Here is a 23,702-nt window from a genome sequence, read left to right as displayed (position 1 = left end):
ATAACAAGAATCAACAAATACTTACGTCTACTCTGGTGTCTCCCAACTTCAGTGGTTTCAAGTCTCTAATAAAAAAGACAGAGACTCGTGGGTGAGGGAAAGATGCCCCCCACCCTACCCCTTGCTACCTGTGGTAGGTGAGAGTCCAACCCCCCATCAAGAGAGCAAGAGAATTATCCCTGCCCTCACCAGCTACAGCACGCAGGAGAGCTGACCCCACACCCCACCTGGGCACCACACTAGAGCTGACACTGTTGGTAGGGGCAGGTGAGCCAGCCCTGGGTACATGAGAGCAGGAGAGCTGACCCCCCCCCATGTGCTCCCTACAGCAATTGGGAGGGGGGCTGCACTTCACCTGGCAAAAAAGTAGAACTGGCCGCAGTGGTGTGAATGTGGGTGAACTGGATTTAAGGACCCAAGAGCAGGGACATGGGAGCAGACAACTGAGGAAATTCAGAGAATCATAAGGACATACAATATATGCATGTATGTATGTAATGTATATATTCCACCAAACTGGAAAATCTGAAAGAAATGGATAATTTTCTCAATACATGCCACCTACCAAAGTTAAATCAAGATCAAATAAGCAGTTTAAACAGACCTAGAACCCCTAGTGAATGGGAGAAGTCATTAAAAGTCTAGCAACCAAAAAAGCCCAGGGCCAGATGGTTTTAGTGCCCAATATTACCAGACTTTCAAAGAAGCAATAATCCCAATTTTTCCACATGCTAGAAACAGAAGAAACATTTGTCCAATTCTTTTTGTAAGATCACATTGCTTTGATACCCAAAGCAATGACACAATAAAGAAATAATTCTAAAGTATTTTCCATTGTGAACCCAGACAGATTCTCAATAAATACTACCAAACCAAATCCAAGAACACTTCAAAAAGATCATCCACTGTAATCAAGTAGGCTTCATCTCAGAGATGCAATGGTTCAACATACATAAATGGATAAATGTAGTCTATCATATAAACAAACTGAAGACCACTTGACCATCTCATTAGACATGCATAAAAGTCCTGTGACAAAATCCAACACCCTCTTATGAAAAAATGCCCTGAAGAGAATAAGGATACAGGGACATACATTAGTATAATAAAGTCCATTTACGGCAAGCTCACAGCCAACATCAACTTCCATGGAGAGAAACATTTTCACTAAAACCAGGAACAAGACAAGGCTGTCCACTCTCTCCATGTTTATTCAATACAGAACTTGCAGTCTTTGCTAGATCAATAAGACAACTGCAGAAGGTGAAGAGGACCAAATAGGAAAGGGGGAAGTCAAAATGTCTTTATTTGTAAGTGATATGATAGTATACATAAGTAAACCTAAACATTCAACCAGCAAACCTCCTCAGCTCACAAACACCTTCAGAAAAGCAGCTGGTTACAAAATTAAGTCGCAGAGATCAGTAGACACCCTATACACAAATTACAAAGGGACTGAGAAAGAAATCAAGAAAATAACACCCTTCTCAATAGCATCAAATAAAATATCTTGGGGTAACACTAACCAAGCAAGGGAAAGTCCTGGATTATAAAAACTTTCAGGCTCTGAAGAGGATAACAGAAAACCGAATTGTCTCCCATGCTTATGGACTGGTGGGATTAATATAGTAAAAAAAATGACCATGCTATTAAAAGCAATCTACAAAATCACTGAAATCCCATGAAAATTCCAACAAAATTCTTCACAGAACTTGAATGAACAATTTTTAACTTCACATGGAAACACACACACACACACACACACACACACAACAGGATAACTAAAAACAATGTGAATGATAAAAGACCTGGATATATCGCCATTCCTAATCTCAAATTATAATCCAGAACTGTAGTAACTGTAAAAAAGTAAACAGCATGGTATTGGCACAAAAACAGATATGTTGACCACTGGAATCAAATTGAAGACCCAGACATAAATCCACCACATACAGACACTTACTTATTGAGAAAGTAGCAGAAATGCACACTGGAAAAAGAATGTTCCTTCAATAAATGGTGCAGGTCAAACTGGGCGGCTGCACGTAGAAGAATATGAAGCGAGCTGTGTTTATCACCATGCACAAAACTCAACTGCAAATGGATCAACGACCTCAACATTTTTTAAAACCAGATACACTGAACCTGATAGAAGAGAAAATGAGGCCTTGAACTCATTGGCACAGGAAAAGATGTTCTGACCAAAACACAATTAACAAGTGGAACCTCATGAAACCAGAAAGTTTCTCTGTACAGCAAAGGATGTTGTCAATCAGACAATGTGCCAGCCTACAGCATGGGAAAAGGTTTTTTTTGTTTGATTTTACACAGAGGAGTAATATCCAAAATATGTAAAGGACCCAAAACACTAGGTTTGATGAGAAGAAATAACCCAGTTTAAAAAGGGAGTACAGATCTAAACAGAATTCTCAAATGACTCAAACATTTTTAAAAAGCTGGGTGGTAGAGAGAGGACCTAGACGGCACCTTCCCAGTATGCAAGAGGAAAGTCTCCAGGGACCCCCCCATTTTAAGTAAATAAGGGGTGGAGAATTAGGAGCATTATAGAGGTAGAGTGGTCCATACCCCATGGAAAGACACATAAAGGAAGAAAGGTAGTTGGAAAGGATTGGGCAGATGTTGGAGACCAGCTTGACACCTGTGTCCATTGTGATTGAGACTGGGGAGGGAGGTCTGTTTGCCACCTGGGACTGTGGCAATGTCTGGATCAGGCAGTTAGCACGGGCCATGTGTAGTTCTCTGGTCCTACAGTAGCCAGGGTCCGTTTTTATATCCATGGCTTCTGTTTCCGTCTAGTGGTGACTCCAGTAGGCTGGGCTGCCTCCTGGGGCCAGGATGGGGTTCAGGGGCTATGCTGCCACTGTGACTGTCCTCATCTGGGTAGCTTTTGCCATCACCTGAGGCCGTGGTAACAGCCAGGCTTAGGCTGCTGCCAAGGACCATGCCTCTGCCCATGATCCTACCGCAGCTGAGGTCTATATTGATGCCCATGTCCCCACAGTGCCACCAAAGGCCACATGAAGCCTGAGGTCTGGGCTGCATCCTGTGGCCTTCTTGGTGTCCATGGGGCCATGCTGCCATCAGAACCACCCTGATCTGAGTAACCAGAGCTAACTACCATTCAGAACAAGGATGTTGACAAGCTGTTGCCTGAGGTCATGTCTGGGTCAGTGGGCCCAGCTGTAGCTAGAGTCTGCACAGGTTACCAGTAGGACCAATACAGAGGCCCGGGATCTGGGCTGGAGCCTGAGGCTTGGAGGGGGTGGGGGGACACAGCACAGATATGGGTGACCTGTGCTACCACCCGGGACTAGGATGTTATCCAATACCAGGCTGCAGCCCAGGACCATGTCTGGGTCCGCGGCCCCACTGCAGCAAGGATCTGTGCTGATGTCCGATGCTCCTCCTACTATTGAAGGCTGTGCAGACACCCAAGAACAAGGGCCAACTTGGTGTCACAGGGCCACACTGCCGCTGAGGTAGTGATGATATCCAGACCCAGCTGCTGCTAAGGACCATATTGCAACTGGGGGTCTGACCTATAGTCTGGGTCCTACACTGCCACTAATGGTCACAAAGAGTTGGGGCTGCAATCTGAGGCCTTGGTGGTGTCCGGCAACCACATAGCGGCCAGACCCATTCCCAGCTATGTGGCCATTCCTTTCATCCAGAGCTAGGATGTCATCTGGGCCTAAGCTACTGCCAAGGGTCATGTCTAGTTCCATGATCGAGCCTCACCTGAGGTCTGTGTTGATGTCTGTGGCCAGTGGCACCTCAGGAGGCTCTAGGAACAATGTGAGATGAAATCAGAGGGCCATACTGAGCCAGCCCCTGGGACAGCTGGCCTTACCTCTCGCTGCCCTCTACAGCAAGAGAGCTGACCCCTTCACTCCTCACCATAGGCAAGGATGAGCCTGCCCTGAGGACATGCACTCAGGGAAGCTGACTCTGACACTGCACCTGAGGGGTGGCTCAGAAACATAGTTGATGGTGTTTGGTATTGACATTACATAAAACAGTGGTTCTCAAACTGGGAGTCAATAGCCTATTCACGAGGCTTGCCTAAGACCACTAGAAAACATAGATGTTTATATTGCAGTTCACAACAGTAGCAAAAGTATAGTTAGGAAGTAGCTACAAAACCAATTTTATGGTTATGTGTCACCACAACATACAAAAGAATGTCTACCACCAGGAAGAAAAAACACTGAAACATGTTCATCTTCAAGGAAATGCACACTGGGTGATATAAAGTTTAAACATTGCAATCTCACTTAAAATTTAAACAGTTATTTACTAATGTTGTGTAATATTAGAAAATTAGAGCCATCCGTGTAACCCACATAAACTCATTTTTATAAAAGGATAAAGTGGAAAGCCTAAAATCCAGTGTCAGCCTTTCACAGTCAGTTTGGCAGGATCAATCTGGAGCTGTAAAAGCATGCCCTTGGGCTTAGTAATCCCTTTCTGGGAACCACTCTTGAGAAAATAACTTAAAAGATGTACAAGATATAGGCTGTGCAGTTTTCCTCACAACATTATTTATATAATGAAAGAAATCCATAAGCTAACATCCTGACGATGTAGAAATGCAGGTTAGGTATGGTTCATTAATTTTTATTCAGTGTGGATGCATACAAAGGCTAGCAATGCAGTAAATGAGTTATTATGTAATGTTACATATAATGCAGTTATATCTTGGCTCCCATTACAAAGGAAGCTTTGTATTACCAAGTAAACATATGGGCAAGAGCAGATAGGGAAGTGAGAGCCTAAAGCAGTTTGATCAGAACTGGGGTGGGGATTGTATTTGTTTTACCCGTATCCATCTTGTGACAGTGTTCTGATACAATCAAAGCTTCTTAAACAGAAATGATAAATTGACATTCTTCCAAACAGTCGCTTCAACTTGGAATTGCTTCGTAATTATAAAGGAGACTTTAAGAACCATGCAATCCTCCTCCCTGCTGTCCTATCCCCTGCTATCATGAGTATCAATAAAGAACCTAGTGTTTGTGACTGGTCCATGCAGGGTAGATAGTCCACGTTGGGCCACTGAGAGTCCCCATCCTCTGCTGAGCAGCTAGCCATTTCCTTGTTGATCACAGCCAGAGATATGCTTCAGAAATATGTGTCCTGAACAGAAACAGGAAGCAAAGGACATGCTTGTGCCGCAGATGATAGGTCTCTTTCCAGTGGTAAAATAGTGTTGTTTTTGTTAGAGTGTTCTATAAAACTTGTATATAATGTATCTTGTGCTATAGAAAGGTTCTTTGGACCATAGCTTGTCTTTGTTTCCAGCTTAAGCCTCAGGTCAACATCTTGAAGAAACATTTGGTGTAATATGTCATTGGGGTTTTCCATTTTCTGCCCCTTCTCTTGATCTTTCTTTCAGATGGAGGCAGTTTCAATGGCGGTTGATGCCCGTGGGCTTTGGCTTTGTTTGTGGGTTCTTACTTTCTGATTCTGGAAGCCACTCACAAAGATAGCCTTGACCGAGGGGAATTTCCTACTTAGTGAAACAAATCTGCCAAGCAGGAAAAAGGCTGGGGGCAGGTACTCAAGGCGTTCTTGACGCCTGCCAGGAACGTGGACTTGGTGTTAACACATATCACGAACATGTTTTCCAGGGTGGATCACTTGTACACCTTCTTTGTTCAATGGTCTCCAGATGTCTATGGGAAAGACGCCAAGGAGCAAGGCTTTGTGGTGGTAGAGAAGGAAGAACTGAACATGATTGACAATTTCTTCAGTGAGCCGACCACCAAGAGCTGGGAGGTAAACACCTGAGTCGGAAATAGACTGTCATAGCCCCAAAATGATGTTCAGATTCCAAAAGCTATGAAAAGCTGATATTCTTTTTTTAGTTTTCTAACCACTTCGAATACATTCTGAAACTTTGTCTCGTGTGACTTATAAAAATGGATGATAAGCCGGGCAATGGTGTCGCACGCCTTTAATCCGAGCACTCAGGAGGCAGAAGCGGGTGGGTCTCTGTGAGTTTGAGGCCAGCCTGGTCTACAAAGCCAGTTCCAGGACAGGCACCAAAGCTACAGAGAAACCCTGTCTCGAAACAAAAACAACAACAAGAATAAAATAAAATTAAATTAAATTTTAAAAAGATGATATAAGCTTGATTTGAGTGGCAGTTACAGTTTTGCCAAGCCTGAGTTTCATTCATCCAATTAAACCATCATGTGTCAAGTACCCCTTGTGGGACAGAGTGGGAGGAGGTAGCATAAAGATGGATAAGATAGGTATCTACGTGTGATGAACTTACAGAACTGAGATGACAAATGAGAGGACAAAGGAGTGTCTCTCACTCCCTCCTCGTTTACGCCTGCTTTTTGTCTTATGGATCTCTCTGAAGCCTGGTCCTTTGACTCCGTACTGTTCTGTATCTACCTGAGACCTCTCAGAGCTTCTCTGCCCTTCTGTATGAGGGAAATGGTGAATGAATTCAGGGACATCCCCACTGCCGATATCAGGGCACATGAGTTGCTCCATGGTCCCTCCATCCTGCATAGCTGTCTAGACCGTTGTATTCCTGGAGGGGGAATACCTCACACTCACACTCACACTTGCTCTGATCATAGGTGGTCTGTGTCAATGCACAGACAACATAACAACCACAAACTAGGCGTGCTGTCACATACCTGGTGTCCTACTACTCCATAGACAAAAACTGAAGGGTCACTTGAGTCCAAGAGTTTGAGATCAACCGAGGCAGCATGGCTAGGGCTCATCTCAAAGCACAAAACAACGCAAAAGCCACAAACCAGGGAGAATGGTACCAAGGTGGGTGGATGATTTCTGAATCCATCTGGGTCCTCCCTCACTCATAACTAGAAATCCTCCCTTTTCTAACCTCTCACCATTCCTCGTAAGTTTCCGTACTCACTTCAGCATCCATGCATCCCAGGCAGCATCCATGTATTCCACAGCTTGGCCTGCCTTTGTCTTATGAAGAAGCAGCAATTGGACAAATTTACTTTCTGGTACTCCCTCCCCTGCATTTTAAATTATCAACGGTTGCATTCTTAGTTTATGGCTCTGGGGGTTTGGGTGGGGGGGGAGAAGCTCTTTTCTTCTCTAAGGCTGACTTCTGTTTTATTAACCACAGCTATCTATCTTATGTGTCTTTAAAGGCCTTCCCCTTCCTGTCTGCTTCCTTATCTTTCACCAGGATATAGTATTTCCTTGGTTTCTTAAAGAAAAAAATAAAGGAAGAAACATCCCATCTCCTTTAATATCCTCTGTGTGTGTGTCTATGTGTATGCATGTGTTTGTGTGTCTGTACATATCTGTGTGTGTGTGTGTGTGTGTGTGTGTGAAAAACACCCCTGTTCCTCACCTTCATGGTTGTGAAGGAGACTTGTGAAATCCCATAGGATAACAAGCTTTTAATCTTCAGCATATTCAGGAATAACTCATTATCCTCCAGAATTCTTGTTTCTGCCCCCATATTTATATCTTAGTGGCGTCCAAGCCACAAACCCAGGTGTAATACTAGATCCTTCTTTATCCTCTTGACTAGGGAGCTCCTCTCTAGTCACAATCACCTTCACTACAGTATTTTTGGTTTTTTTCTGTTTTGTTTTTTGTTTGTTTGTTTGTTTAGGTTTTTTTTTTTTTTTTTTTTTTTTTTTTGAGACAGGGTTTCTCAGTATTGTTTTGGAGCCTGGAACTAGCTCTGTAGACCAGGCTGGCCTCGAACTCACAGAGATCCTCCTGCTTCTGCCTCCCGAGTGCTGGGAATAAAGGCGTGTGCCACCAATGTCAAGCTAACTCTGGTTTTAAATGCTGCAGACTCTTCCACCAATCTCCCTAGCCAGTCCTTCCTTATTCAGCCAGGATTTCTGACCTCACTTGGATTCCAGTCCCAGCACACCCACCTGCCTATCTTCACCCATACTCGAGATCTTCAAGCACACCTTATGTCTTCATTTTATAAAAGCAATGTGTGCCTATTGTAAAAAATCCATAAAAAGTAGTACACAGAGAGTTAAACATAAATGTAATAATACTTGTCACATTCGTATATCTCTTTGGAATGTATTTTCTATTTTGTTTCAGGTCTTAGTAGCTGTTGAGGGGGAAGGCTCCTCCTTTTCAATCAACAAAAAGATTATTTTCTAAGTAGTTTGTACATGGTTTTTCCCACCTGACATCACGTAAGAATTGTTTTAAGTTTCTGAGAGCCTCGGTTTTAATGGTTGCCTTTGTTTGTTTGTTTGTTTGTTTGTTTTAGATAGGTCTAGGCAGGCCTGCAGCTTACTCAAATTCAGCCTGGCCTCAAGCTTAAGATCTCCTGCTTCAGACTCTCAGTGCTGTAATTATAGATACAAACATGCATCACCACCCTCCAACTAGTTTCTACCTGTTTTATATCTGTAATAATTTATTGTTTCTCACTTGAATCAATATGCTGTTTCAATCATTTCACAAGAATGAGATCAACCTCAATTATTTAGATTTTTTTTTTCCTGGATGGAAATTATGAGGTATAAGGACAGTAGATTTCTAATGCTCCTGTATTTTATGCGTCACCAATTTAGTTTGCCGGCAGTGTGAGGAATTTCCCACTGTGTCTCTGCCAGAAGAAAGGATTGTCAATATTACTCCCTTTTCTTCTTCCTAAACATACTTGCTAAATTGGAAAGTGAGTAATGTTATCCTGCAGTTTAATTTTCATTTACTTGACTATTGCAATGAACTTGTGCAATGAACACATTTATACACAAGTTAGCCACTTGCCAGTTCTCAGTTTTACAGCTTGTTTCTCTAGAGCAGTGGTTCTCAACCTTCCCAATGCTGTGACCCTTCATACAGTTCCTCATGTTGTAATGACCCCCCCACCATAAAATTATGTCATCCATGCTTCATAACTATACTTTTGCTAGTTGTGACCTGTAATGTAAATATCTTATTGCAGAGTCTTTAATATGCAAACCCTAACATTGAGTTCTTGTGTTGAAAGAGATTTTTTTCCCCTCTATTTGACAGATATTCCTTCATTTACTGTTTGTCTTTTAATTTTATTGGTAGCTTTTGTTTATAGTTTTCTAGGTTTCTTTTTAACTAGTTCTGTAGTTGAATTTTTTTTGTAATAATTTTCCTCATCACTATTGAGTGATTTCTGAGATTTTCTCCATCATGTTGAAAGGTCTTAAGTGTGCATTGTCTACTTTACTTACCATTTTAATACACAAGGATGATCATACACTCTCAGGCTTAAAGCTCTCAGTACCATGTCCCTATCTTTCCACGCCCATGGCCTATAGTAATTATTAATCACCTTGCCCATCGATGCAATAACTCCTTGGGGATTTCAGGTGTTTGTCTCTCTCTGTGTATGTGTATGTGAGTATGAAGGGATGGATGATGTCTGATACATCCTAACTAGTGTGCATGTCCCTGTGCATGCTTGAGAAGGCCAGAGAAGGATCCTTTGTGTCCTGCTTCATAATTTTCTACTGTATTCCTTTGGGATACTGAACATTAAGCTTACTGAACATATAAATCCTCCTGTTTCTACCCACCAAGGTTCTGGGGCTACAGATCTTCAAGTGGCCATCCTGGCTGGCCTTTTGTAGTGCTGGGATCTGGATTCAGGTATCAGTGCTTTCGCAGGAAGTAGTCTTATACATGGAGCCACATCTCCAGCCATTTAGATTTTTATAATGTTGAATCCTAGACCCTCACCTCAGGATATATTGCTTTAGTAAGTCTAAAGGAAGACTGTTAGAATCTATATTCTTCAGAGCTCCAAAATGAATCAGCAAAACAGCAAGGTTTTAGAGGTTCTCTCCTATGTGACAAGACCCTTTCAAGACGTTAACGTTCCTCACATTTCCAGATCTTACCCACCTCCCTTGTCTCTTGTCCAACGGTTTTCTTTTTACACCATCATGAACCTGGAGCCTGTGTCTGTCTCTTGCTGCACCCTGCACCCGGTATATCTCTCCACACCCCACCCTGCTTACAGAGGGAACCACCCTCTCCCCTGTGAATAAGCCTTCTCGGGACACACCAGGTGTCCCCAACCTCCCTTGAGCCTCAGGAGCTGTCAGTTTCTTTATTGCATGTACTGGCATTTGTTTGTTTACAAGTTCATCTTCTGTCACTCGTCCATAGAAACTAAGGACTGCTTTGTGTCCCTGTGCCTAGCAAAGCACCTGGTACTGCCCAGAACAAGGAAGCGCCTAATAAATGTTGGCACTCTCCAGCATCCAGGAAGCACTTAATTAATGTGATCTATCATGAAATGCCAGGCACTGAAAAAGTTGCTTCTCCCAGGCACAGAATCCAAGTGATTCTGCCCTAGGCTGTTAGGTGTGTACATGGAGGATCGGTCCTTGGCTGACATGTGATGTCCATTCATCTCCAGAGTGCTATTTATAACCTACCCCAGGGCCCTGAGTCTCCAGCAGCCCCTGGGACTGCAAGTCCCCAGCCGTGTAGAAGAGTAACAGAAAGACAGGTGAAAACTGATCCGTTGCAGATCTGCGTTGCTGTCCAAACCTGCCATCTGATCTGAGAGACAAAGGAGGACCCGGCAGATTTATCAGTCGCTAAGACGCAGTCTGCAGTGTAAAAAGATAAACTGTACATGGCCACCTGTTTTGTCAAACTGCACGTAAGACGGCATCGTTCATAGCCTCCTGTAAATCAGATGTGCCTGCACTCTTCCAAGTAGCCCACGCCAACAAACTCTAAATGTACCGTAGAAACTAATGTCACTGTAGTGAGCCTACCTACCTATGTTAGAGGCTCTGCTTGTTTTAAGATTCAAACTGATGCTGGGAAACGACACCACATTTAAAATGGAGGATTAGCCTTATAGAAGGAGCTGAAGGAAAACCCTGAAGAGACAGGGTAAGCACAGCTTAGTTACCTACCCAGAGGGCATAAGGATGAAGAGTTGGTTCCAGAAGAGAGGGGAAAAAAAACCCTGGAACAATGGGGTTTTATTGTACTGTTGGGACGTGGGTTTCAAAGGTGAAAGTGTCATTTTACATACTCCCCGCTCTGCCTGACAGGAAGTGTGCCTGCTCTAAATCCTAATTTGGGTGTGTTCCTGTAGAAACGTTGAACCCCCCTCCTGAGGGAAACAGAAACTCAATCGTTCAGGAAGCTAGATATTGAAAAACAGTGTAGCTCAGCCTGGCAGCCAGTGGCTGGTGTGCAGGCAGCCAGAGAAAGACCTGCTTCTCTCTCTCGAGTAGCCACAGTGTCTCTACTCTCCCAGCACAATGAGAGGCAGAGGACTGCCCCTGGACATTCAGATTTTCTATTGTGCCAGACCTGACCAAGAGCCTTTTGTGAAGGTAGGTGGAAGGTGTCCCGTGCCGGGTAGGTAGGCGCTCTGTCACAGCCATGTGGTGAAATCCTTCTTATTAGGAAGTATTGTGCTGGCATCTCACCCAGAGCATGGTCTTGTACTTGCTGTGGAGGGTTTTCCCCCTCTCTCTGAAATCCAACATCCTGGACTTGACTTTTTCCATTTCACAGTTTCATTGTGTACTGTTAATAATTTGCAGAGTTTGAAAATAGAAACAAAAACAAAGTGCTTTGTTTTATATGTTTAAAATGTTAGATTTGTGATTCTTTGAAAGTGTTTCTATAACTTCTCCATCAGAATATAGGGAAATTCAAATCCGGCTCAGAAAATGAATAATTTGTGCATGCCACTGTGCATTTTGGAAGCCAAACAATGCATCACCTGATAACTTTCACTAGATGTAAATGAGACACCTTTTCTCTGTAATAACAGCTGTCACTGCCGCTGTACCTGGGCATTTTAGAGAACTAGTTAGTTAACTCTTAATGTTTCAAAGCCATGTGGTGATTTACTGAGAACTTAAGGGAACAAAAGGTGAGGACTTTGCGAGTTCATAAACCTAACTGTATTTAAATAATAGATGTGTGTAATATAATGCCTTTCAATTTAGAAGGGGAATGCGTGATCGTTGTGAGTTGTGTAGAATAAATCATAACCTAGTTGTAATTTAAAGTAAAGCTCTCTGTGTCTCCCGTTTGCTTCCAGTAGCTGCTATCATTCATTATTTCTATTAGACTTGGTTGCTATGTACACAACCAGGAAGGTTGATTAAAAACTCTGTTTCTCACTCCCAACTCCCTATTTATATAGATTTTTTGAAGGCTCTCTGATTATTTCCTTCACAATTTAAATTTGTACACGCAGGCTAAAAGAGCCTGACTGAAGTGTTTGTTTTCAAGGCTGCAAACGTGTGTGGAGTTACACATGGTCTGAGCATGCAGCAGCAAGAGGAAAAGTGGAAACCCTGTGACTTGAAATCATGCATACTAAATGCTCAGCTGTCGCGGTTTAAACTCTGCATTTGTTCTGCGTTTGAAAAGTAGTCATTTCCCCAAAGCCCCTTTCTGTTTATCTCCTACTACCCAGCACGCCACCTTTCCAGTCAGCTGTGTGTTGGGGTAGTTTGTGGGAAAGCGCACCTCATCCTCTACATTGGGTTGCTTTTGTCCTCGCTTCAGATCATCACTGTTGAAGAGGCAAAACGAAGGAAGAGCACTTGCAGCTACTATGAGGAAGAGGAGGAGGAGGAGGAGGGACTGCCCATCCTGCAGCCCCATAGTGCCCTCCTGGAGAACATGCACGTCGAGCAGGTAAATTCCCTCTCAGACTGAGCACTATGGCCTTCCAGGTCTCAAAAAAAGTGTCCGTGGCCCATGGCCACCAGTGGAACAGTCAGGGGAGCAAGTGGAGATGTGGAGCCTAACCACAGGCAGCAGGCCCTTTCCCTCTTAGGAAAAGTCACAGCAGCCTTCCCCATAGCCTTCCTGAGAATATGGGAAGCTTGACAAGGCCTCCACATCCTCCTTCCAAACCTGAAGAGAAGGCATTTCTTAACATTAAAAAAAGGGGGGGGGGAATGAGATCTCCCATAGTCCTAATGCACCTAAAAAGGATCCAACTTCATCCTAGCTAGTGTAAATACCTTTAATTTCTTAGGCTTTAATTTTTAAAAATGTAATAAAGCACATGAACTTTCTTGCTTTGTGATGAATACACCACCTGCCTCCAGGGAAGATTTTGTGCTTTCTGAAAAGTCTGCCTCTTGAATTTTGTGAAATACTATGTGCTCAGTAAGCTAGATGTGGCATCTCTTACTTTGCTCACCAATTAGCTTAGGGATGTGAATGTTTGAAATTTTAAGACTCACACCAGGCAAGCCCAGAGTCCTGGCCAGACACCTGTAGAGGTGGGCTTCATGCTGCCACTGGGGCTGATTTCCAATGCTCAAATGCATTACATTTCATAACTGCTTTGATAACATTTCTTGGATACTCTTAATCAGTATTTATCGCGTCTAAGGTTAAACTGAATATAGATGAGAGATGTCAGAGCAAGGTCCCTCTGAACCCTCGTATCAAACATCTGTTCCTCCTTGCTTGATCTATAGCAGCTTTAAACCTGTGCAAAATCAGAACAACTGGAAAAATAGAAAATGACAAAAGCCAGATTTAACTATAAAGGGAAGACTATTCTAGTTAATACCCCTTTGGCCAGCTTGATCCGTGGGAGTCTTCAAATATACAGTCATGCACTAATAGGGACACTTTGCTCTGTGATGCACCACATAATCATCCAGTGATATTGTAGCTTCTTTGGTTTGTGTTAAGAATTTTCTGAGACATCCCAATTACCCCATCGTCTCAGAAGATGTTTCTCAGAGTATGTCTCTTATCAGTGAGAAACACAGGACTGCAGGATGACTTTGGAAGCTCACAATAAGACTCTGAGTGAGTGACTCATCTTCTGGGCAGTGTCCTGGCCAAGGGAAACACTGTCCAGATTTCCCTTCTCTTTCTTGGCCAGTGAGAACAAATGTTTGCCAGGGCAAAACAGGTCAAGATGTAAGTACATGATTCTTTAGTTCATGCCACAGGCACTTATTTAATGTACTGGTTCATGACTGACAAGTAGTTAAGATGCCTGTTTGTATTTCTTCCTTGGATTGGCAGCTGGCCCGATGCCTTCCAGCCAGGGTACAAGGCTATCCATGGAGACTGGCCTACAGCACGTTAGAGCATGGAACAAGCTTGAAAACTCTATATAGAAAATCAGCATCTCTAGATAGTCCTGTTCTGCTGGTCATCAAAGACATGGATAACCAGGTGAGGCCTGTTCCTCTCACAGAGAACATGGGTGTTCTTCTGGAAGTAGGGTCACATGTAGCTTGGGGTATATAACCTAGAGTGCTTTTGAACTTCTGATCGTCCTACCTGTTGATGGAAATTTCTGTCCCACCCAGTCCTGCAGCCGTTTAATTCCCAAATAAACACACAGAGGCTTATATTAATTATAAACTGTTTGGCCAATGACTCAGGCTTCTTATTGCCTGGCTCTCTCTTAATTATCAACACATAACTATTAATCTACATATTTCCACATGGCCTTATCTTACCGGAGAATGCCCAGACATCCTACCTTCCCAGTAGCTACATGGGATGTCTCTCTGGTGACTGTTCCTTGCCTGTCCTCTTCCCAGAATTCTCCTAGTCTGGTGGCCCTACCTGTACCTCCTGCTCGACTACTGACCATTCAGCATATATTCATAAGAGAAGCATATATTCACAGCATACAGAAGGACATCCCCCATCACCTGCCTTCACCTTCTGAGTGCTAAGATTATTAGTGTTTGCTACACAGCTGGTTATATGGTTTTAGGAATTAATCCTAGTACTCCATACATGCCCGACAAACTCTGCTAACTAAACTATAGCCCCACCTGAAAAGGTGTCTTAGTGATAAATTTTAAGGCTATCCAACAGGTGAGGTAGCAGTTGTGCATGCCTTTAATCCAGCATTTGGGAGGCAGAGACAGGAGGATCTCTTTGAGTTCAAGGCTAGCTTGAACTCTACACAGAGAGTTCCAGGACAGCCAGGGCTATACAGAGAAGCCCTGTGTCAGAAAACAAACAAAAAGAAAGAAAGGGAGGGAGGGAGGGAGGGAGGGAGGGAGGGAGGGAGGGAGGCAGAAAAAAGAACACCCAACAGTAGAGAAACTAGTATAGCAACTCCCATGCTCAACCTAAATGGGTTTTGCCATGCTTGCTTTATGTACATTCCTTCTTGTTTTTGTTTGCTGATGTATTTGAAATCCTAATCTAAAGAAAATGGAGTGATTACATCCTAAGGAATCTTCTCCTTGTGCTGACCATGGAGTAGAAAGCAATAACCTTCAGCTATTTAAACCTGGAAGTTAAGGGACAGTCAAGTCTATAGTCGCAAAAACAATCCCCATGACATCCCAGAGATTTCCCAAGGGTCTTTTCCCAGAGCTAGTGCCCACTGATATTGCTTCCTGGGTGGGGGATGGTCAGGCATCTGTGATCTGGCTCTGGGGTCCAGTGGTTCAGCAGCCGTGGGAAATCCTTTCCTGATACTACTCTTACCTGTGTGGTGGGTACCCTTTCTGTGATGTGCTCGAGCAGGGTAGAAGCCCATTCATTCTACACCATCGCGTTCTTCTTCAAATCAGCTTACACTGTGCATGGAATGCATGCAGACTGCTGCCATTTGCTGCTCAATCAGGCTGTTACATTGCAAGATCGTTAACTAATTAATTCATCAATCAGGTTATGGCTAATCAGCACCTGTTCTGTACAGTGTGGGAAGCTGTCTTTTCAGGGCTGCAGTCAGAGCCAGCCAGGCAGCCCGACGTTCATACCGGGTAGGGGGAGTGTGTACTAAGGAAAGGCTAGCTAAAGGAGTTAAAGGAAAATGGGAGACACCCCAGAATAGACGTCAGGAGGGCAGATTCAATTAATACTGAATGCTGAAGGCCTCAAGTTTATTTTTCACCACTCTTATATACCTTAACCAAAAACGGGAACATGGTATCATGTATACAGAACAGACTTTTCCTCATTTCTCCAAGGATTCACTAACCATGTCTTAGATTCAACTCCTCATTATCTGGCCTTGAGGATCAGGAGTAACCACATCTCAGACTAGGTCTGAGGATTGAAAATCCTACTGTAGCTATGCTTTTGACCTTATGACTTACTAAGGACAGTTTTTGAACTCTCTGCCCTTGAGTCAAGATGGAGTGGAGCCAGCTTTATGGGCACCAACAGTACAGGACATCTCAGGTTGGACATTCTTCATCCAAGCTTCTTGGGATAAAATTGTTTTGAAATTTGGATTTGGGAGAGTCATGGAATATTTGTATATATATATATAAGGAGATATCTTCAGGGATGGGATCACAGTTGCTTCACAGCAACACTCATACACACACACACACACACACTTTTGCTCATGAAACAGGTTCTTGGTGCAGATTTTTCTATTTATGGTATCATGTTGGCACTCAGAAACTTTGCGGTTTGGGAAGTTTTCAGATTCATGTTGCTCAGCCTGTGTTGCTCCTGGAGCATCTTAACTATGAAGCATAGTTCTCTGTCCTGTCAACTTACCTGCCTGAGTAAGGGATATAACTGGGATACTTTTAAAAGAAATATATATAACCATGTAACCTACATCTAATCCCATTACTCGGAAGGCAGAGACAAGTGAATCTCTGTGAGTTCAAGACCAGCCTGGTTTATAAAGTGAGTTCCAGGCCAGTCAGGGCTGCACAATAAATAAAAAAAGGTTATGGTCCTGATGAGGTCACTGAAGACATGGTCTTTATGGCTTTATTGCAATAATAAGAATTGTGGAAAGGAGAGATGCTATTATTATTATTATTATTACTACTACTATTATTAGATCATGGCTGATAACATCTCATTTAATAATGAATAACGAGTATAGTTAAAGTGAAAGTTGAAATAATAAAAGTGTAGTGAAGTCGCATAGGAAGTTATGAAATGTTAGAAAAATAAGGTGCTATGTCTTAGATAAAGTATGACTAGACACATAAATTGGTTACAAAATGTACATTAGTTTCCTATCTGTTTATCAGTGATATCAAACTTGAAGACTAAAAGGACCATATTGAGAAGTTATCAATGAGGCACAGTCTCACCAAGCTCTCTGCCAGTGATGCTATAACAGAGGCCTGAGTCTTAAGCTTAGCTTTTGTCAGAGAGTAGAGCAGTAGCTCTCAACCTTCTCTTAATGCTGTGACCCTTTAACAGTTCCTCATGTTGTGGTGACCGCCCCCCCAACCATAAAATTATTGTGTTGCTACTTTGTAACTATAATTTTGCTACTGTTATGAATCATAACTGATATACCTATAATCTTATCTGATATGCAACTCCTCTGGGGGTCATGATCCACGGGTTGAGAACTTGGGCCCTAGAGATGCTTGAGCAATTGAAGACACTTGGACATTCCAGCTCCTCCACCCTAAGAAATAAGGAGACGTTGCTGTTTGTGGGAATATAACAGAGTTATTAGAAGCCAATGTTACAAATGCAGAATGAGAGTGAGGAGCTGTACAGAATCAGTGAACGAACCATGACTGCTGGGAATTATAAAAACAAATATGCTTTAAAGTCCCTGGAAATTGTCCTCAAGGCATGCAGCAAATGAAGAAATATTTATTCAAGAAAATCTAATGAATCTCAGTAATAACAATGAAATTCTTTGGCACTTGAGACACAACCCACTTCCCATCCCTCCATCAACTCCAGCTCAAACCTGAAGTTTTTCTCTGGGTCTGTGTAGCCCAGGAGTTGGGGTTCCCTCTTGTCTCACTACAAGTCACTTGTCCCTTCCAGGGCCAGGCGCCCAGCACTTCTTAAACCCCTGCTCAGCTCAGCATTCAAGAGATGAAAATGCAGATAAGGATGGCCTAGAGGTAGAAGACCCTTTTCCTCCATGCAGTCCTTACTGTGGTAGATGCTTTGTCAGAGAGATGGCGGGTTGTGAATACCGGATGCCCCATTGTTCTTGGTCCAGCATTCGATGCGCATTGTCTGAGACAAGCCAAGGCCAGACCTGCACTTGGCTAATAGAGCAAAGTTGTTTTTCTGAGAAGTGTAGCCGAAGCTCCAGTTCAGTGGCTTAGGAACTCGTTCCAGGAGGAGAGGTTGGCCATAGGACTTGGATCCCTGACAGCCTCTCCACGGAGCTGGGGCATGGCTTTAGATGAGTATACAGAAGTTCAAGGCCAAGGGCATTCCCAGCAGTGATTACATTTTAGCTCTAGACAGTTGAGAGGAGTTGAGTTCTCCACAAAGACAATGAGCTACACTGTTTTGAGTCTCTTACCAGAAAGAATCTGGAAAAGAGATAAATAGAATCTTAGAGTTGGGGATAACTTCACAAACTCACTGAGGACAGTATCTTTGCCCCTTTGCAGTCAAAGCAAACTATCCAGTAATTTATAACACACGGAATTGTTAGAATAGCAGCTCTTCAGCAATTAATAGACCGGAGTTCATGCTAACAGCATTGGTGAGGCAGAGAAATGTCATGCCTCTATTATAATATTTCACCATCCCACTGTTTATGATACTGTTGTTACCCATGTTGTACCCATATAGATTACAGACCCAAAGCAAACTGTTAAGACGGTTAATGCTACTACTTCTTATTTTATAGCTACTCATGGAGCTGAGTTGAGAGCAGGCCTGCCATTCAGGTTTGCAGTTGCAGCTACTCTAGGGGCACATGAAACTATCTCAAAAGAAAAAGAATAAAAAGTTTCGGGTGGTAGGCCAGAGTCCTTTTCTAGCATGTGTGAGGTGTGAGAACCTAAGTTTAATCCTTAGTACCACCAAAAAATAAAGAAAGAAAGAAAGAAAGAAAGAAAGAAAGAAAGAAAGAAAGAAGAAGCTGAGAGAAAAGAACAAGAAAGAACATTAAGACATTCACATGTTTATCATATTAACCTTCACTATATCATTTTCCAGTTTTCTTTCATTGTATAGATTCTTTTTCCAATTATTGCCTAAATGTATTGGATTTTCATTATGTACAAATCGGTTTATGTACTTTTGCACTAAATAAATAGAACAAAGAGTATAGATATTTGTTTACATAGTTCCTGAGCAACAAACCCAATACATAGCCCTGGTATTACTCGAGTCCTTAAGTAGATTTCCATGATCATTTAGCTGAGAAATATTATTTAGAATTTTGTAGAGGGTGGGAGAGTCTAAAAGGAGCCTATTTCCCACCTGTTACCCTCTTGTCACATTTTGAGATCATGCTTTTAAAAAAGATGCCCCTCTATTGTATCCCAATTTCATTACTATTGTTTTTGTTGTTGTTGTTGCTATTTTGGTTTTCCGAGACAGGGTTTCTCTGTGTTGCACCTCTATCTGTCCTGGAACTCACTTTATAGACCAGGCTGACCTCAAACTCATAGAGACCCACCTGCCTCTGCCTTCCGAGTGCTGGGATTAAAGGTGTGCACCGCCACCACCACCTAGCTCCAATGCTTTTATTAAGAGAAGATAAAATAATTTTTTATATTTTATTACAAAATATATATTGTTTGTCTTTGTTTTTAGCAGTTGTAGAGAAAATCTGGGGTTAGGAAGTATGAAAATCTTTATTTAGCGTTAAAATCTCTAATGTTTAGTGTTTTAAATAGAGCTAGTGAAGAAGGGGGCACACAGGGATTTTGACACAGTTGAAGTAGTGTTTTTGAAAAAAAAGTGAGACATTTCCAAATAACCTCTATTAAAGCAGTGTTTCTCAAGTATGCTCTGGAGTGGAAGATACATGAATTACTGAGTGGATATATATAGATCTCCATCTCCAAACTCGTATCCATGTGTACTGATTAGCATGGGAACACATGGGCAGAAAGCTGAGGCTGCCCCTGGCCATATTCTGTAACATTACTCGCCTGCCTCCCAATAAGAAATAGAAGAAGAATCAATGATGTAAAAAGCATGAGAGAAAGCAGCATGAGAGAAAAGGATGCCATGCGACAGAGTTCAAGCAGAGGGTTGTTGTTTTCCTTTTAATTGGGGGAAAGGATTGTAAAAAGGGAAAGGGGAGTGGAGAGACTGGTCTCCCCGGGGACAGGAGCAGTGGGAGAGAGGGAAGAGAGGCAGAGAGAGAGGGAAAGAAAAGGAAAGACGGAAAGACAGAGAGGGAGAGGAAGAAAGAAAGGAAGGAGGGAAGGAAGGAAGGAAGAAGACAGAGTAGGGAGAGAGGGAGGGAGGGAGGGAAGGAGGAGGGAGGGAGGTGGGCAGGGCCCTTTTAAAGGGAACATGGTGAATAGGCAGGTGAATCTCTTGGTGGCAGCAGCTGAGGGTGTACCCTGCCTATCAGGACTCCAAAGGCAGGCATTACAAAAGCCTAAATACTAACAGTAAACACATCACATTTAAAGTCAGGGGTTTTTGTTTTTGTTTTGTTTTGTTTATTAAAAGTCATTCAAACTAAGTATACTGATCTGTCATATTTAAGCACTTTATGACTCATTATTAAAAACTGAAAGGGAGGAAAGTTTGTTTCCTCTGGGGCAATGTCCAGCCTGGATCTCACATATAAAATACATAAGAAAGCCAGACATGATGGCTCACACCTATAAGCTCAAGATGCCAAAGCAAGCACAGTGTGTGGACGGCTAGTGGTCAACCTAGCTACATAGAGAGTTTCAGGCTAGCCTATCCTATATTATAAGACTCTGCCTCAAGAAACAAAAGTAAACATAAACTAAGTCATTCTAGAGATGAGATTGTGTTCCGTCGAGCACTTATGTCCACGTATAGCATGCATCTGTTTGTTGTTCTCCATATTTGGCTCAGCGGTCTTTTAATGGCTGAATTGTTGGCCTTTAACAAATATATTCTCTGAGCTTCTCTGATGGATTTTCCATGTACCAGGAAGCCTGGCCACATGGGTTCCAGTTAGAGCTGGGGATATTGTGGTAATTGCTTTGTTTGATGTTTTTCCCCCCCACTTAAGAGTTCTAATTTAGTACTAACCTTTGCTGGAAGAGTTATAAGATCAGAACAATAGTGTGTCAAAAATATTTCAGAAAGCCTCTCTATGGGAGTTTAGTTTTTAAAATAACCACCTCTTCTGTTTTCTTTGAATAGCTATTTGGGGCATATGCAACTCATCCCTTCAAGTTCAGTGACCACTATTACGGCACAGGCGAGACATTTCTCTACACCTTCAGTCCTAATTTCAAGGTACCTGCGTGTGTGAAGTCCCTGAATGGCCAGTGTTGTGTTGTCAGCAGTCGGGGTGGGTGGGGTGCCCAGACACTGCTAGCAGATGCCTTGTCTGTCACCTGAACCTTCACTGTGGCACACAGACTACCCAGAGACCCCACCTTAGGAGTTTCTCAGTCTGAGATACGGGAAGAGACTGAAGGTCAGAGCCAACACATTATGGAATGGTCTTTACTATGTCATAATCATTGGTGACCTCACTGTGGCATTCTGTCAAATGCCTCCTTAGTCACCGGTGTGCTTACCTTACACACAACATGATGTCATTTCTGCTAACTCCCCACATTGAAATGTCTATCGCTGTCTTGTGTTTCTGCCCTAGGTCTTTAAGTGGAGTGGTGAGAACTCGTATTTTATCAATGGAGACATCAGTTCTTTAGAACTCGGTGGTGGAGGGTAAGATTCCTGTGCTTTTTGTTGCGGGAGGTTCGGCTTTGACCCAGCTAGTCTACTTGCTTAGATTACTTAGGGCAGTACACTCACACAGGGCACTGAGAATCAAAGATAGTGATGGATGAATGTGTTGGAGAGACAGACTATGTGTTCTTCCTGGGAGACCTGTCTTTGCAGCTGCTGTTGTTCGGTGAGCAGCTTAGAGTTCTGTCTGCCATTGCCTGAAGGAAAGAAAATCTGGCAAAGGAAGAGAGAACATGCCATGTGAGGGATGTCAGTGTAGTGACTTTCTTCTTTAACCTTGTTACAGGGGGCGCTTTGGTCTGTGGCTAGATGCTGACTTATACCACGGACGCAGTAACTCTTGCAGCACTTTTAATAATGATATCCTCTCCAAAAAAGAAGACTTCATAGTTCAGGACCTAGAGGTATGGACATTTGAGTGACATTTAGGCTGCCTTAAAACATAACATTAAAAAGACTGGGTCAGACAAGCCCTCTTACTGGAAGACGAGCCCCAGCCCTGGCTGCCTCATCCCACAGCATTGCTTTCTTTCTGCCATCATCTCAGAGCGTGATAACAATGCAGAAAGATTCTGAAAGGTACCCGCCAAGGGCGGATGCTGAAGACAGAAATCTGAAGTCCAGATCGTTAAGAGACTTTGAACTTCCACTGCTTTCAAATCCTCACCATGAGAAAACAGAGTGTTTATAGATGTATGAGTTGAATGCAATTTTTATTTTTGGTAACTGTGAAAAAAAAAAGATACTGTGGAAATATATACCTGCCTTGTGTATTTATCAACATAATTTACCAAATGTATAGTTATTGTTTGCCATGGATGGAACACTGAATCTGATTTAGAGGAATTGAAAGGACAGAGCACTTAAAGGGAATACCTGACTTTTTAACTATTTTATTTATTATTGCTAGTATATTGTCAGAAATATGTTGGCATTTTTTCTTTTAATGTGTCAAATCCCGAAATAAAGAAATGTGTACCTTTTGTGCTTATGTTTGGGGAACAAGTCTCTTTTGACTTGTATAGTTTGATAGTCATTTTTTTTTCTGCCCTGATTATTTAGGGTGAAATAGTCTTAATGTCTTAAGACTATTTATCTCTCTATATATGAATTTTCCAAAGCTCATTACCAATGTTCATTGATATAACTATTATAGAACAGCTTTTTGTTTATGTTTTAAAGTACACTTTCATGCCCTAAGCATTTTTGTGAAGCAGAATTTGACGTCTCTCACAGTTGTAAGTTGGTGTTTATCAAAACGGGAACCTTTATCAACATGGGCATACAACAAACCCCATTTTTGGAAAGAGAATGTTTTGCTTCTTATGAAATTGTGTAGTAATAACTAACTTAGTTTCTTACTTTTCTCTTTGCTTTGATATATATATATATATATATATAGTTTCCTTCCAGGTGTTTACATTAATGAGTAGCCCTCTGTTTTAAAGGGGAGTGTTTATTTTCTCCATTTTTAATGTCAGATGAAAATGTCAAGTTGGACCAATTTTCTTGGTTTCTGGAATTCTATTGGGGAAAAAAATGTAAAAAATTGCATTTATATCACAATTGAAAGAAAAAAATCTATTTTTAAAAATAGAAACTCATTTTTCACACCATAAGACATCTTTTATTTTAATCAGTAAGAAATAAAATTATTAACTTGTTGATTGCCACCCTGTTATGAAAGCCAAAGACTACTAATGGGAAAAAAAATTTTTTTAAATAATAGCCAAAGCTGAAAAGTAGTCTATCACAAATTATTTCCCCAGTGATCATTAAAAGGAAAATTAGCACACTGTGTTTACATATCTGTTTACATTCAGAATATTGTCTTTAAATTTTTCTTCTATTTTAGCCTCCTTGTAAGAAAACAAAATGTCCAGTGACCTCTGTCGGGTCACCAATTGTTATACTCGCTGCCATTCCATGCTAGTTTAAATGAATGCTCTAAAATTTTAAATCTGTAGACCAGACACACTTTCCACCCAAGTTTTCCCATTGAGGACTCTTGGTTAAAACACACATAATTTGCATTTGGTCTGCTCATACACATGAGTCGGTGAGATCCCAGGAATATCTTGTGGTGACTATGTTCACCATTTATGCCATTTGTA

The 23,702-nt window shown here is 42.1% G+C and overlaps 1 protein-coding gene across 2 annotated transcripts in view; it reads left to right on the top strand.

Moving 5' to 3' along the window:
* Positions 1 to 22,579, top strand: part of Ncoa7 (nuclear receptor coactivator 7) — a 133,916-nt gene extending 111,337 nt beyond the window's left edge. For both annotated transcript variants that reach the window (XM_051175485.1, XM_051175487.1), the window contains exons 11-16: positions 5,652 to 5,799; positions 12,544 to 12,675; positions 14,035 to 14,187; positions 21,034 to 21,129; positions 21,494 to 21,567; positions 21,875 to 22,579. In XM_051175485.1, coding sequence (XP_051031442.1) covers positions 5,652 to 5,799; positions 12,544 to 12,675; positions 14,035 to 14,187; positions 21,034 to 21,129; positions 21,494 to 21,567; positions 21,875 to 22,010 — 739 coding nt within the window. In that variant the 3' untranslated portion in view covers positions 22,011 to 22,579. The remainder of the gene's footprint in view (positions 1 to 5,651; positions 5,800 to 12,543; positions 12,676 to 14,034; positions 14,188 to 21,033; positions 21,130 to 21,493; positions 21,568 to 21,874) is intronic.
* The last annotated feature ends 1,123 nt before the right edge of the window (positions 22,580 to 23,702 follow it).

The sequence above is a fragment of the Phodopus roborovskii genome, unplaced genomic scaffold (genome assembly GCF_943737965.1).
Source record: "Phodopus roborovskii unplaced genomic scaffold, PHOROB, whole genome shotgun sequence".
NCBI classification, from domain to species: Eukaryota; Metazoa; Chordata; class Mammalia; order Rodentia; family Cricetidae; genus Phodopus; species Phodopus roborovskii.
This window is presented reverse-complemented; position numbering and strand designations above follow the sequence as displayed.